The 14778-nt window shown below is 53.2% G+C and overlaps 2 protein-coding genes across 2 annotated transcripts; both read left to right on the top strand.

Annotated features, from left to right (window-relative positions):
* The first annotated feature begins 454 nt into the window (after positions 1-454).
* Positions 455-4881, top strand: LOC141418074 (kallikrein-1-like). Its single transcript, XM_074058072.1, has 5 exons — positions 455-612; positions 2244-2403; positions 3683-3969; positions 4088-4224; positions 4681-4881. Exons 1-5 carry the CDS (start codon positions 483-485, stop codon positions 4834-4836), a joined length of 870 nt encoding a protein of 289 aa, XP_073914173.1. The 5' UTR covers positions 455-482; the 3' UTR covers positions 4837-4881.
* Positions 4882-9103: 4222 nt separating this feature from the next.
* Positions 9104-14430, top strand: LOC141418073 (uncharacterized). Its single transcript, XM_074058071.1, has 5 exons — positions 9104-10414; positions 10655-10929; positions 11288-11434; positions 13615-13746; positions 14056-14430. The coding sequence occupies exons 1-5, from the start codon at positions 9678-9680 to the stop codon at positions 14121-14123; spliced, it is 1359 nt and encodes a 452-aa protein (XP_073914172.1). The 5' UTR covers positions 9104-9677; the 3' UTR covers positions 14124-14430.
* Positions 14431-14778: the final 348 nt, after the last annotated feature.

Raw genomic sequence — 14778 nt, 5'->3', positions numbered from 1 at the left:
CCCATATTTCTATATAAATTTGGATCTCTAGATCCTCGGTCTAAGAGTTTCACAATCACAGAATTCTGACTGCCAAGGTTTGTATTTCAGGGGGAGCTACAGCTGAGAACTTGGTATCCTGCTCTCAGCAGTCACCACTGGTATTGGAGTGGACCCTAGATCTTGAGGTGCAGGACCATTCTTGGAACTTTGTAATGGATGTCAGTTAATCCTTTACCCCACTGTTTCTATAGTGCTCCAACTCCCATTTAGTCTTGCTGGTTGTATGGGCCAGAGCAAGGCCCCAGGAGCTACAGGCCCCACCCCACCTGGCCTGAGCCCTGGGCATACAGCCAGCATGACCCAGGACCTGCAGGACAACAGGTGCAGGTCTTCCCTCCCCTTCCCTAGCTGGGGGTTGGGGGAAAGTCCGCCTCCTTTGACAAGGGCGGGACCCTGGCCAGCATCAGGTGCCAGCAGGGCAAGGGCGGGGCTCTGGGGGCATGAGGACTTTTAAAGACTCACCAAGGAGGTTCCCAGCTACTAGCTCACCGCCCGCCTGCCCACCACTGGACATCTCTGACATCATGTGGTTCCTGCTTCTGTGCCTTGCCCTGTCCCTGGGGGGGACTGGTAAGACAGTGGGGGGCATGTGGGCAGTGGTGGGGGCCCTGATTCTCATCCTTCCTTCACCCCTGTAAGTCCTTCCACTCCCACCCAGCTCCCTGGCCTCATCCCTCCAGTCCACAGTCCACCCTAGACCAAGAACCAGGCTCTTTCTCTCTCCTGCAGCTCTTCACTGTCACAGCCCTCCCTGGACATCACATCCCTATGACTGCCCACCTGCCTCAGAACTTCCTCCTCTTCTCTAGCCAGTACCAAAAGGGAAGGTCCTGGGCCATCTCTGTCTCTCTTTGGGGTTCTCCACCTCCTCCAAGAAATCCCCAGCCCTGGGACCCTGATCATCCCTTGTAACTCTCTATTTTTATGTGTCTCAGTGGCCTAAGTCCTCCATACCCAGTGACTTTCTCCCCCCAGCTGTCAGATGTGTCCTGCAGACATAGGCGGCCTGTCCCCCCTTCCTCCCAAGTCCCCCAAATTCCACCACACAATCCTGGTAGGGGTTTGTTTCTCAAACAAATTGGCAGGAGACACAAGGGTCTCTCATCCTGACATGGGGATATGCAAATGTCCCTTCTCTCTGCCCCCACTCCAGTCAGTAGCCCAGTCTTCCCTCCCAGAAAAAACACCCCGACCTCTGTCCTTACAGAATTTCCATCTGCCACAAGCTTCATCCCCTTTCCACCTGAGCCCCTTCCCCCAGCTGTGGTTTTCTGGGACCCTACCCAGTATCCTGAATGCCTTCACAGGCAGGCCATCATGCCTGGTCTACCAAGGACCCAATGTGTGATTTTACAACCCCACATCACTTGATATCCATGATGGCTTGGTCTGTTTTAATTCCTTTTACTTGCCTGTCTGAAAATGCCCCCAAGACCCCCAAATCTCTCCAGTTCTCTCAGACCATGACTCCATCCCCACAAGCAGTAGGGTCCGCCCCTCACCCTAGCCCAGAATGACTGTCACTGAGCCCCATCCTAGTACCGACCACAACCCTGTTCTCAGGGCCCCTCCCCCATGGATGCCTTCCTGCAACATGAGAAGCCCCCCCCGAAAAGCTTTCAGAAGCTCACCCCAGCTTTAACTCTTTCTTTCTTTTCTTTATCCTATGATCCCAAAATTCTAACACTACCACTCCAAACCAGAGACCCTAAACTCCCCTTTCCACAGCCTTCTTCCACACAGACCTAGTTTTCTAATACCTCATCCTCTCCCGAACCCCAAAAACCCAGCCCAGGCCCTAACATTTCCCTAGCCTAGGAAACCTGAGCCTCCAAATTGGACTTCTCCCAGCCTGGATCCTCTCTCATGAGCCCTTCTCCCTGGTTTCTGGAATCCTTCAGTCTCTGAACAACCCACCTCCCATCCCTCAGCCTAAGACCCTCATGACCGACCTACTGAGTGGACAACTGCTCCAGATGCTGCCTGGGCATCCCCTACCCTAACTTCTGAGGTCAGCTCTGTCCCCAGAGCATATATCTCCCACCCAGGACCGGCCTCAACCTGCAAGCCCATGGGAGCCTCTTGGATTTGAGACCCTTCCACAAATCCCTTGGCCTTGTGCCCAGACCCCAGCCCTGGCCTAATGCCTCTCTGTACTTCAACCCTTCTCAGAGTCCAGTTTCCCCCTGACCTTTCTGCAGGTGCTGCTCCCCCGATCCAGTCTCGAATCATTGGAGGCTCAGAGTGTCAGAGGAACTCCCACCCCTGGCAGGCAGCTGTGTACCATTACAGCAATTTCCAGTGTGGGGGCGTCCTGGTGGGCACCCATTGGGTACTCACAGCTGCCCACTGCAAAAGCGAGTGAGTAGGGACTGGGGGTTGAGAAAGAGGGCACAGGGCTCCCCAGGAGAGAGCAGCCAGCAGGATTCCAGACTGACCTCAGGCCAGGATCAGGGGAAAAGAATGATGGAGTTTTGTGGGGTTGAAAAGAGGGGAAGAGCTGAGGCAGGACCATGCTGGCCACATGGACTTTCTCCTGCTACTGTCTCTCTTGTGTCTGCCTCTTGTGTCTTTCCATGATGTGTTTTTGCTTGTCTTCCTTTTCTCTCCATGTCTCTTGGTCTGCCCCCATCTCTGTCCTTGTGTGGATATCTTTGTGGCCCTCTGTCACCACTGTATGTGTCCCCATCCATGTCTCTGACCATCTTTCTCTCTTTGGGTCTCAGTCTCACACTCCTCCTCCATCACTACCGACCACACTCCAGGATGAACCAGGGGGATGCAGTGTGGGAAACCTGATAGAAAAGGAAGGACAGGCCCAAACTGTGTATGTGTGAAGGACACTTCTCCCTCTGCTTGGTGCCTCCCTGCAGGCCCTTCTGTCCACTCTAGGGAAACACAGGGAAAGCTGGGAGTAGCTGGAGCTGGGAAAGAACAACTCACCAGGGAGGGAGAAAGAAGAAGAGTTAAAGGGGAGGGGAAGGCAGGGTGCTGGGGAGGGAGGAGCCATGACCTTGGGCTTCTGGCCAGGCCCTCCTGCTGGGGAGCCCTCTGCCCAGCTCCACTGCAGCTGAGCAGCTCTCAGGCCCTCACCCCACCTCCTGCCCTGCACCATTCCACCCTCTCTCCTTTCTCTCTCCTTCTCTCTCCTCTCTCTCCTCTCTCTCTCTCCCCCTCCATCTCTTTCTCCCTTCTCCCTCTTTACTTCTTGTGTCCTGTTCCCAATTTTTTCCCACTTCTTCCCTTGGACTTTTCTCCCCTGTCCTCCCTTTGTCTTTCTGTCTCTGCCTTTTCTTCTTGTCCTGTCTCCTTTCTGCTGTCTGCTTCCGCTCTGTTCCTTCTGCCTCTCTCCCCATCCATCCCTGTAGCTCTTTCTTTCCACTCTAGTTTTTGTGTCTGCCTTTCATGTGCATTGTCCCACCCCTCTTCTCCTTCTGCTGTCTTTTTCCTCTCCTCTCCTTCCCTCTTCTTCCCCCTCCCCTTCACTTTCTCTCCCCATCCTTCTTTCCCTCCCTCTCCCTCTCTGTCTATTCTTCCTCATTTACTGTCTGTCTCTCTTGGGGACCATCACCTGTGCTCCCTGCCCCAAGAGCCCTAGCAAGTCCTCTCTCTTCATTCTCTCCATCCTTGTCCATCCCAGCAATTACCAACTCTGGCTGGGTCGCCACAATCTGTTTGATGATGAAACCGAAGCTCAGTACGTCCAAGTCAGTGATGACTTCCCACACCCAAGCTTCAACTTGAGCCTCCTGAAGAACAACACCCGCCACCCAGACGAGGACTACAGCCATGATCTGATGCTGCTCCGACTGAAGCATCCCGCTCAGATCACAGACTCCGTGAAGCTCCTGGATCTCCCCACCAAGGAACCAGTGGAGGGCAGCACCTGCCTTACATCAGGCTGGGGCAGCACTGAACCAGAAAAATGTATGTGTGGGTCAGATAGGGCAGCCTGGAGTCTGGACACCTGGAGTCTGGGGGAGGAGGGGAGGGGTGAGGACCCAGCTGGGGTCAGCCCACTGCTCTTTTTCTCCCTGGACTGCAGTCCAGTTCCCAGATGATATCCAGTGTGTAGATCAGACACTCCTGGCTAATGAAGTGTGTGATAAAGCCCACCCCCAGAAGGTGACAGAATTTATGCTGTGTGCTGGGCACTTGGAAGGTGGTAAAGACACCTGTGTGGTAAGCAGAGCCTCCCTGCTGGGTGTTGGAGGGCTGGGGGAAGGGACTGGGATTAGGAACTGGTCTCTGAGAGATAATCTTACCCAGCATCTGATCCAAGGCTGCCCTGTTGTAGCCCCGCCCCCAGTGCCTCAGTTGCTTCCCCTTTCTGGTACCTTGCAGGCACCCCCTCTCCCTGTAGCACCTGTGTTCTGTCTAGTCCAGGAAAGCTTCCTGGACAAGGTCTGGGATACGATCCCTGAGGGGACAATCGGTCCCATAGCTGCTGCTGCTCCTGCTCCTGCTCCTTCTGAGCTCAATTTGCAGGAGCTGGACTTGACCTCCCTTCCCCAGGGGCCAGGACTCTGGCCTCTGTCTTACATCCTCTGGGAGTGGGCTCTGGAGTCCAGTGGGCTGGCCAGTGGGCTCTGGCCTGGCCTGCAGACCTTACTCACTTTTGCTATCTGCTGTTCACAGGGTGACTCAGGGGGCCCACTGATCTGCGATGGAATATTTCAGGGGATCACATCCTGGGGCCACATCCCATGTGGCAGCCCCAACAAGCCTGCCGTCTACACCAAAGTCTTTGAGTATTTGCAGTGGATAAAGGATACTATGGAGGCCCACCCTTGAATCCCCCACTGTCCCCTTCTCCCAGTAAAAGAGAATATGCATCCAGTGAGTGTCATGTTCTGACTTTATCTGGCCTTCCAAGCGCTGCACCTACATGTCCAGGACCCTCCCACTGAGGTCAGAACTTCCTTGGTCCCAACTTGGCAGGTGTCACATGCAAGCGAGGAAAGGGAGGGGCTGTGACATGAAAACAGGCAGGAAAGGCTCAGACCCCAAGGGACAAGTCAGGGATGCCAGACTGGTTTGCTCATGGTGGAAGACCCTGTCCTGGCACAAGTGGACCCAATGGGAGAGTCAGTTGCTCCCTTTGGAGTGTGGGCAGCACTAGTGACTGGATATCACCCATGCTTTATTGTGGAGGGGAATCAGAAAGAGGGAGGAGGCTTGTTAGTGCCAGCCACGCTTTCCTGGGGAGGTACCTGCACCGAACGAGGTCCTGGCTTCAGCAAATGCTGGATGCAGTGTTTGGCCCTGGGGACAGGAGTGGCTATGTAGGGTGGGGCCGGACATCCCTCCAGGAGAGGAGCTTGGATGTGTACAGCCCAGGCCAAGAGGATGGAGGGGGTTTGAGGCGAGGCCTGTGAGGGTGGCACGGGGGCGGGGTGTAGCCGGGCCAGGGATGGAGCCACACAAGCCAGCTGCACTCAGGACTCAGTAGAACAGGCTGCCATGGCTCACATGGGTCAAGGACGAGTGTCTGCTGCAAGGGGCAGAACCGGAGGGGAGCATCGGACTTCTGGCATGGGGGGCCCTGTGATGATCCAGGTGACAAGGACAGGACCCGGGTGGGCCACCTGTCTTCAGGTGCTGCCCATTTTCAGGGACGAGAGCCTCAAGTGAGGTGGAGTCTCGGAACATAGCCACCCTGAAGGAGAGGACCCAGCGTCGGGCCTCAGTTACTGGTTGGTGTCCTGAGAAGCTCTGGCGTTATTCTCTGGAGGGCTTTGAAGGTCACTCTGGGTGGAGAATGAACTGGGCACATCAAGGGTCCGAAAGCCCGACACCTGCTGTTGGGACAAGCGCTCCAGGGCGCACTGCTGCCGCAGCCAGCGGCGAAAGCTCAGCCGCTGCTCCATGAAGCGCAAGCCTCGACTCCACAAGCCCACCTGGTTTAAGTAGGACAGGGCTCCTGGGGGAGGGGCCGGGGTGGGCGCTGCACTCCAGTGTCTCCCCAGGCCCCGCCCCATCCCTCCAGTCCAGCCCCGCCTTTCTCCCCGGGCTCCGCCCCCAGCTCGGCTAAGACCCGCCCACCCACCCTAGGCTCCGCCCCATGCCCGGCAAGGCCCTGCCCTTTCTCTCAGGCCTGGCCCTCACCTGCCCACAGCATCAAGCAGCTGGCGCACAAGCAGAGGTAGAAGGTCACCAGGTAGGACACCTGGGGCTTCGGGTGCAGGCTCTGGCAGTTGACTGCAAAGAGTGCCAGGCTGAGGAGAAGCAGGAGCCCTGCAAAGGGATGGGGCCAGAGACAGACAGGAGGCTGGACAGTGACTCTGTGACCCCCAGTAAGAGAAGAGGGACAGACTTCCTCTCCCACCCTCCATGACCAGCAGACACACACACACACACACACACGCATGCACTCACGACACACTGACAGACACCTAGAGAGCAGGGAAGGAACAAAGAAACAGACCCTGGGAGAGAGAATGGACCCCACATGTGGGTCTGAACCAAAGAGGGAAGTCAATAAGCCACACAGCAAGAGAGGGCCCAGCTTACCAACGCTGATGCTCAGGAAACTGCAGACAAAGTCGATCTTGCTCAGGCGCCTGAAGATTGAGCGGAAAGAGATGACCATGGCGGGGAGCAGCACCAAGCACAGGGCCAGGGCAAGCATCATGAAGCCCTTGCTCATGTGAATGAGAACTGGGGGAGGGGACAGATGCCCAAGGTCATCCCCACACTCTCAGGCCATGTCCCAGCCACTCCACTGGCACCATGAGCCGCTGAACACACACCCACAATGTCCTGACAGAAACACCCTCCAAATCACCCCCTCACATCACCCAAGTCACCTCCTAGAAACTCCAAAGTCCACTGTCACTCAGAAAGCACCCCCTGGCATCCTCAGAGACCCCCCCATCCTGAGGCCCTCCCCAATGAGACTCCTAGGAGACCTCCATCCCAGTCACTTCCAGAGACCCATCTGGAGACCCCTGGCTTGTGCAGGCATCACTGACCGGTGACTTGGCCCACACTGGCACACTTGTGCTTCCTACAGTTGGTCCAGAATCCCAGGTAGCCAGTGTAGGGGCCTTGCAGGTGGGCCATTCGCCCATCTGCCACGCTGAACACCAGCAGGATTGCCAGGGTGATGAAGACAAGAGACCAGCCCCGCAGGATGAACTCGCGGTCCTCCTCCCAGAGAAACAGCTGGTCTGATGGGTCCAGTGCATCTCCTAAGTTTGCTGGGAGAGAATGGCTTTCTGGTGGCCTGGATCTTTCTTCCTAGCTTTGCTGCATCCCAGTCTCCACCCCACCCATATTCACATCCCCAACCCCACCCAAAACCTGCCTTTTACCTTATTCTGAATCCCTGCTGAATTCCAACCATCTGCCCACCAAACTTGCCTTGTCCTACACCCAACTTCCACTCTACCTCCACCACCACTGCATCTCTTCCCTTCCCACCATCCTCTTCCTCCTGAGCCCCGCATAGCCTGTGTTAAATGCTCCCGGGGGCAAGGTCCTTCACTCGCACACACAGACTCGTGATTAATGATTTCAGTATTTTTCTCTGCCAGTCTTCTCGAGTTTCATGATCCTATCCAGTTTGGTTTTTGTTATAGCCCCACAGCCTGGCACAGGACCTCTGACATTTGTTAGGTAGACTGAGCCATGAGTGAAAGCATGAATAAAGCAATGACTTGCCCATCAATGGTGGCCCGCAAAAATAACTCATTTCTCCTCCCCTGTGGTGCATCTCAATGTGGATTTCAAGGAAGGAAGAATATGAGCCTCGGCCTCAGGAACAAGGTAGGGATGAAGAAAGAAACTTTTGTTTGTTTACTTGTTTGCTTTATTAATTTTTTGGTGGTACTGGGGTTTGAACTCAGGAGCTTAAGCTTGCTTAGACAGGCGCTCTGACCCTTGAGTCACACCCCCATAACAGAAAGAAAATTTTGGAGTTAAAATCAGGGACTGAAGTGTACATAGGATTCAACTGACCTTTTTTTTTTACCATGGGTTCTTAGGGCGCAGATGTGTTATTTGCCATTTTGTCCTCACAACAACCCTGTGAAGTATTATTGTCTCCAGGGACACCTGAGGAGACAGAGCTTCAGAGCTGTTGGATGACATGCTCACATTCACACACAGCCAGTAGGGACAAAGCCATGTTTCCAATCTGGGCCGCACAGTCTCAGATCATCACTGCTAACTGCACTGCCTTTCATATCCCTACTACAGAGCTCTCTTCCCTGATCAGCACTGAACAGGGAGACAGGAAAAGGGGAAGAACAACCTGTTCAAAAAGACAGAGATGCAAAGTCCATCGTCACTTGAAAAGATGGCTAATCTAATCACTACCGCTTATCAAAGCAAACAAAAAATAAAGCAATACAGCACTAGTTTAAAAACATTTAGAAGTTTGTAGGAGCTGGGCACAATGGCTCACGACTGTAATCCCAGCTACTGAGGAGGCCGAGATTGAAAAGATCACAGTTTGAGGGCAGCCCAGGCAAAAAGTTAGTGAGACTCCCAAGTCAACCAATAATCCGAGCGTGGTGGCACACACCTGTACTAGAAGCTGCTCTGGAGACCTAGGTAGGAGGATCAAGATCCAAGGCCAGCCTGCTCTAGACCTTAACTGAAATAATACCAAAAGCACAAAGGGTCTGGGAATATGGCTCAAGTGGTAGAGTGTCTTCCTAGCAAGAGAGAGTCCCTCAGCTCCAACCCCAGTACAACAAATGAAGGAAAGGAGGAAGGAAGGAGAGAGGGAGGAAGATAGGGGGGAGGAAGAAAGGGAGGAAGGAAAAATTTGTAAGGCTTTATTTTCCCTCAAAAGCTCATCATAAAAGTATGGCAAAGAATCGAAAGAGTCTTCCCCTCTCCAGCAGGAGAGGCCACACACACACACACTTTGGGGTGCCCACACACCTCCTGAGCTCTCTCCCTCCATGTCAGGCTGAGGCTGGCTCTGTCTCCTCTCCCCAGCCCCAAACTGGAGGTCTTGGGGAGCAGGGAGCAGGCCCAAGTTCTCTGAGTCCCCAGGGAAGATGAAGAGGGACAGAAACAGAGGAGGAAGGAAGCAAGGGGGTGAGGAGACACAAAGAACTGGAGAAGGTGTCAAAGAAGGAAGTGCAATCAGAAGAATCCTGAGGAGTGGTGGGGAAGAGGCAGAAGGGAAGAGGGGATTATAAATTCAGATCTCAGGCACTCCAGGAACTGCCCTCACTTGGCACTGCCCATCCCTGTCCCCAGGCTGGCCTGTCCCTTCACTGACACAGCACATGCCCTCTTAACCCAGTCCTCGCTTCTCAGACCCTACGCTGAGTCCCCAGCCCCAGCCCTAGCCCTCAAGTCACTCACAAAGGGATAGCGTGGTATCTGAGGCCATGGCCAGCCTCTGGGCCTCCTGGAATCCCAACTGTCATAGAACCTACTCCACCCCCCTGCTCCAGCTGCAGGCCAGACCAAATCCCTGAGCCCTGCCCTTGGGACAGCAAGAGAAACCAGTAAACACAGATGAGGAGACAAAGAGGACAAATGCCAAAGGACGGAGCTTGAACCCGGGAGAAACCCACAGGCTTCCAGGTGGCCATGGAAGTGCCCAGGAGAGACTGAAGCAGTTAGCGGGCTGAATACATCCAGGTACTGGCCCTGCCCTGCTCTTCAACATGGCCCAGAAATCTCAATCTAATTTTCAGAGCACTCAGCCAGGAGCTTCCAACTCCACCCACGCTGAGACCCAAGGCACTGTGCCAACTACCTTCAGCCCTGAAGCCCATTCCCAAGACCGTCCACCCCCCCTCCATGGCCACTGGGTCAGTACCCAAGAGCCCTTGCAAAGTATTCTCACTCATCGGGTCAGTGTCCAGGAGTCTCCACCAGCCTCCAGCCCTCCCAGAGTCAGTATCCAGGATCTCCTACCACCCCTCAGCCCTCGCAGGGTCAGTATACAGGAGCCACCACCAGTCCTCAGCTCTCGCAGGGTCAGTATTCAAGAGCCCTTGACGTTTTCCTACAGTCGCCGGGCCAGTGACACTCCACCAGTTTCCTACAATCGTTGGGTCAATTCCCGAGATGCTCCCCCAGCTTTTCAAGGTCACTTCAGTCCTCAGAGCTCTCAAACCCTGGCAAATACCCGGTCAGAGACTAGGGATCAATCTAGTATGGAAAAGAACCAATCAAAAACCAGGGTGTTCAGTCTCTCACACAAACTAACACGGCCCAGTGTGGATGTCCCCCCATCTATTACGCACAGCCCTGAGGCCAGTATCAAAAGCACTGAATCAATTTTCTGGGACTTTGAGAAGAGCTTGGAGGATGACCAGATCTCCCAGTTTCACCATCATGCAATAGACAACAGCCAAAACTTCTCATCAGGCAGCTCCACTGGGATCAGCACTGAAGGGTAAGAGGCACAGGCCCAAGCAGGCAGCCACATCCTGGGGAACTGACAGTAGTCAAGGGTCAGAGACCGGAAGCATGGTGGCTGGTGTGTCAGAAACTGGAGGTGTGGCACCTGGGGATATAGAGCGGATAGGGTCAATACAGGGTGGGCAGGGTCTTAAGGCTGGGTCTGGAATAGCTGGGCAGAGGGCAGGGATGGGTGGACTTAGAGCTGACAGTGGCGGTGTGTGATCTGCTGCAGGTTTCAAAACAGGTACAGCCGCCATTCACTGCTGCCCCCAGGCTGGCGGCTGCTACATGAGGCCAGGAAGATCACGCACCAGCTAAGCCTGACACTGACCTTCACTGGCATGGTGATGATTTGTCTCATCTCCCTTGGCCAGCCCTGGGTCCACTTCCAGGTGCCACTGATGCCCCCTGGGGACCCTGCTGGCTCCCTGACCATCCCCATCAACACCATCTTCTTTGTCCGCTGCCCAGAGGTCTCCTGCCTCCATGAATATGACCAGAACGCATGTAAGGCCGGCCCTGTCCTCCCCTTCCTGGGACTTATCTCTCCTCTTGTCCCAGGGACCCCTTCTCCTGTCATGGACTGGTTTCTCTCTACCTTGGGGTGGTCCTCACAGCTCTAGGGTGATTCTCACCCTACTTCACACTACCCAAGAACCTGTTCCCACTGGCCCAGGATATGTCCTGATGCTGCAGATGTCAAACCTAACATCCCTTCTTTAGAGCCCAATTTCAATTTTCTTGATAGGAGAATCATTTTCAGGGGAGGCGGGGTTGAGAATACCCCTAGACTTGCCAGTTCCTCCTCCCCCATGCTCTGAGCCTGAAGGACAGTCTCAGTGTTCTTGACCTCTTCTTTCCGCAGACCTGCTGGACTTTGCATGGGCCTTCCTCGTTATCGCCAGCATCACCAGCTTCTGCCTCTTCGTGGGCCTAATTAGCACCATATTCTTCACAAGTGCCAAGCTGCCAGTGCTCGACTTCTTCCTCTTCATCTGCAGCATCATGACTGGTACACTTCTACAGTCCTTCCCCCGGGTCCAAGGCCAATCAGGACCCCAGTCCCAGCCTCACCACACGCCAAGCCCATCTCCATTCTCACGTCAACCCCAACTGCAATCCCATCTCCTTCCAAACTCCAACCCACCCCTGTAAGAAATCACCTCCAGCCCCCAAACCACCCTTCACTTCAACTCCCATCTCACCACCGGCAGATCTCAAAGCCATCCTCATCCCCTCCCTGATGTCCATGCCCATCCCTACCACGTCCCAATTCTAGCTTTTTCTTCAAATCGTCTCCATTTGTATCCCCAACCTCTTCACAAATCTCAACACCCAACTTAACCTCATGCCTCATCACCCTCTACACTTTCAAATTCAGTCCAACCCTGTCACCTAAGAACTTCAACCTCAAACTCAATCCTAGCTCAACTCCAACCCCACCTTACTCTCATTCCCCATCCATCCTTATCCTGTGAGCCTCACTCTCAAATTCATCCCAACCTGTTCCCAACTCTGTCCTCTTCCCCATATCCAATGCCCCATCTTCCCAAGCACAAAACATCAACTCCTCCACCATAATCCTGTCCCCAGCATGGCCCCATCCTGTACCCAACATGCAACCCCATCCCACATCTCACCACCCACACCAGTGTTCTGTGATTTTGTTCAGGCTACTTCACTTTCTGAGTCACAGTTTTCTATTCTGTAGAATGGGACTAAAGTTTCCTACCATGTGGAGATGTAGCAAGGACTGAATTAGGAAATGAGGGGGATCTGGCTATGACATGTCACCCCACTGATCACCAGGATTTCCCAACTGATCTGGATGAAGAGAGCCCCTTTCTTTGCTTCCCCTGCCATATGAGTCCCTCCCAAAGCTGCATATTTGGTTGAAGAGGACAACCTTCCCCAATAGTGGAGAACCATTCCTTGGTCAAGCGTACATGGGTACCTCACACTCTGTTCTCCAGTTGTGGGAGAACATAAGTTAGTGAAGCTTTCAAGACTCCAGACACATCCAAATGAGGTACTGCATTTGGCAGTCTACTTTCAAAAAGAAAGGAAAGAAGGGAGAGAGGGAGGAGGAAAGAAGGGAGAGAGGGAGGAAGGAGAGGGACGATTTGTACAAAGTTATCTCTTTAAGTAACCCACCCACCCCCATCCAACTAACTCAAAACTGATACACTGATTAGAACAGTTTAGTGTTCCTTTTCTGTGCCAAGGATGCAAAAAGTTGGCAGGATCTTAATTTGCAAATGAGGGGCATTGCCTTCCTGCACTTTATGGAGTTGACCCCACCGTTCAGTCCCATTAGGGAACCATTCTTGGAGAGTTGATACTATGGCCAAGGTTAAAGAACACGCAACTTACCGTGTCCTTCCTGGCAGTTGATATCCAGTTTGCTAGTAGCTGTCCTTGGATGTTTAAATATGAGGTCCAAATGGTAGAAAACACCTTGGATCAAAATGGGACAATTTTCTCTAAGATCATTTCTGTTCATCCCCTTTTTTTTTTCTTTTTTTCTTTTTTGGATGGGATTGCAGTTTGACCTCAAGGCTTCATGCTTACAAAGCAGGCACTCTACCACTTGAGCCACACCTCCAGTCCCCTCATTTAAATCAAACAGAAAATACTTCCTAGATTATTTTTCAGTAACTACCAGCATGCTGCAGTCTGAAAAAAAACCTTTCCTTTCCACAAATTATCTAAATTTATGGCATTTCCAAATACCAGGATGACTGAGTTCTTTGTACGTTGCTTCAGAAACCCAAAATGAAGACACAATATAGGAAGAACTCGTCCTAATCTTTGAGGGTTTCCTGTGTGCCAGGAAATTCACCAGTCATGCAGACCCTGAGTGACGGGTCCTGTGATCATGGCTACTGTACAGATGAGGGAACTGAGGCTGAGAGATGGAGTGGCTGCCTTAAGGTGAGGGACATGGGCAGGCTGAGAGTCCCAAAACCTGTGGTTTTGGTCACTGCCATTGTCCGGTCAAAGAACAGGCTTGCACCTCCAGTGTCCTCTGGTACTGTCCTGTCAGGAGCCCATTTTTCTGGTGTGAGCAGAGGTATAAGTCCCAGATGTTCCGAACTGGGGAAGTAATGAACAAGAGCTGGACAGTCACACAGTTGTGAGTGGGGTCCTCACACACCTGATTCCTGCCTCCTAACATCTGTGCTCACGCAGGGACCATCATCATACTAGGTGTCGTCTTCTACCTGATGCAGGCCAAGAAGTTCCTGCAGGAAGGCATGACATACAAGCTGGGGGTCAGCTTCTACCTGGCCTGGATCGGTGTCTTCGCCTTCCTCCTGACTGGTCTGTGATAGGATGGGGGTGGACTGGGCACGGCTTCAGGGTTGTGGATCAGTCCTGTGGTGCAATAAAATGTGGGGTGGGGATGAGGCTAAACAGAGGGCTAGGTAGGCTGGGACTGAAGTGGGAGGCTGAATGTGGGACGGCTGTGGGTTTGGCTTTAGAGGATGGAGTTGCATTTGGATCTAGGACAGGGTTGGGGGCAGGTTAGGGGATGCAGTTCGGTTTGGGGATGAAGTTAGATACGACATAGGGCACATGGCTAGGCTCAGGCTAGTGAACTGTGTCCCACTCTCTTGGCCCTCTTCCCAGGTTTCTTTTCCTATCTGAATTATGTGAGCTTCTGGTCCATCCTGGCAAGCCAGGCTGTCTGGACTTAGGCCATCGGAACACCCCACTACTGACCTGCTCCTCTGGCTCTGGTGAAGCACCTGAAACTCCCACTGTCTCACCTCCAACCCCAAGAAGACTCCTACTTTTTTAGATCCTCCTTACCCCCTCAACCCACATTAATAAACTATATCTTTAAATCTGTATTTTCTGTCCAGAATGTCCTTTTATTTAACTCTGCATCTTAGAAGCACCATGCAGAATTGCCACAGGCATCCTTGGGTCCTCTGGAGTAGAGGGACAGGGAAGGGAAGGGAAGGGACTCAGAGGTAAAGAACCAAGGCACAAGGTCAGCAAAGTGGCAGGGGCCAAGGTCCCTGGCATACAGATGGTGCTCAATCAATGTTTGTTGAATCACTCATTCTCCCCTATTTCTCATCTTCAACCTTCAACTTTGCAAGCTCCAATAACTTGCCATTCTGAGAAAATTCTCCCTGCCACTCACTCTACACCCAACAGCATCCCAGAGTCCCTCAACACAAGACTGTTCTGTGCAGCTTTTCTATTTTTCCTTGCTGTACTAGGGTCTGAACTCAGGGCCTTGAGCTCTACCACTTGAACCACAACTCCAACCCTTTTTTCCTTCAGTCTATTATTTCGTGTTGGGTCTCATGCTTTCGCCTAGGGCCAGTCTCAGACGACAAT

Source organism: Castor canadensis, chromosome 16 (genome assembly GCF_047511655.1).
Source record: "Castor canadensis chromosome 16, mCasCan1.hap1v2, whole genome shotgun sequence".
In the NCBI taxonomy this organism is placed as follows: Eukaryota; Metazoa; Chordata; class Mammalia; order Rodentia; family Castoridae; genus Castor; species Castor canadensis.
The sequence above is the reverse complement of the archived record's forward strand: the minus strand, read 5'-3'. Positions and strand labels throughout refer to the sequence as shown.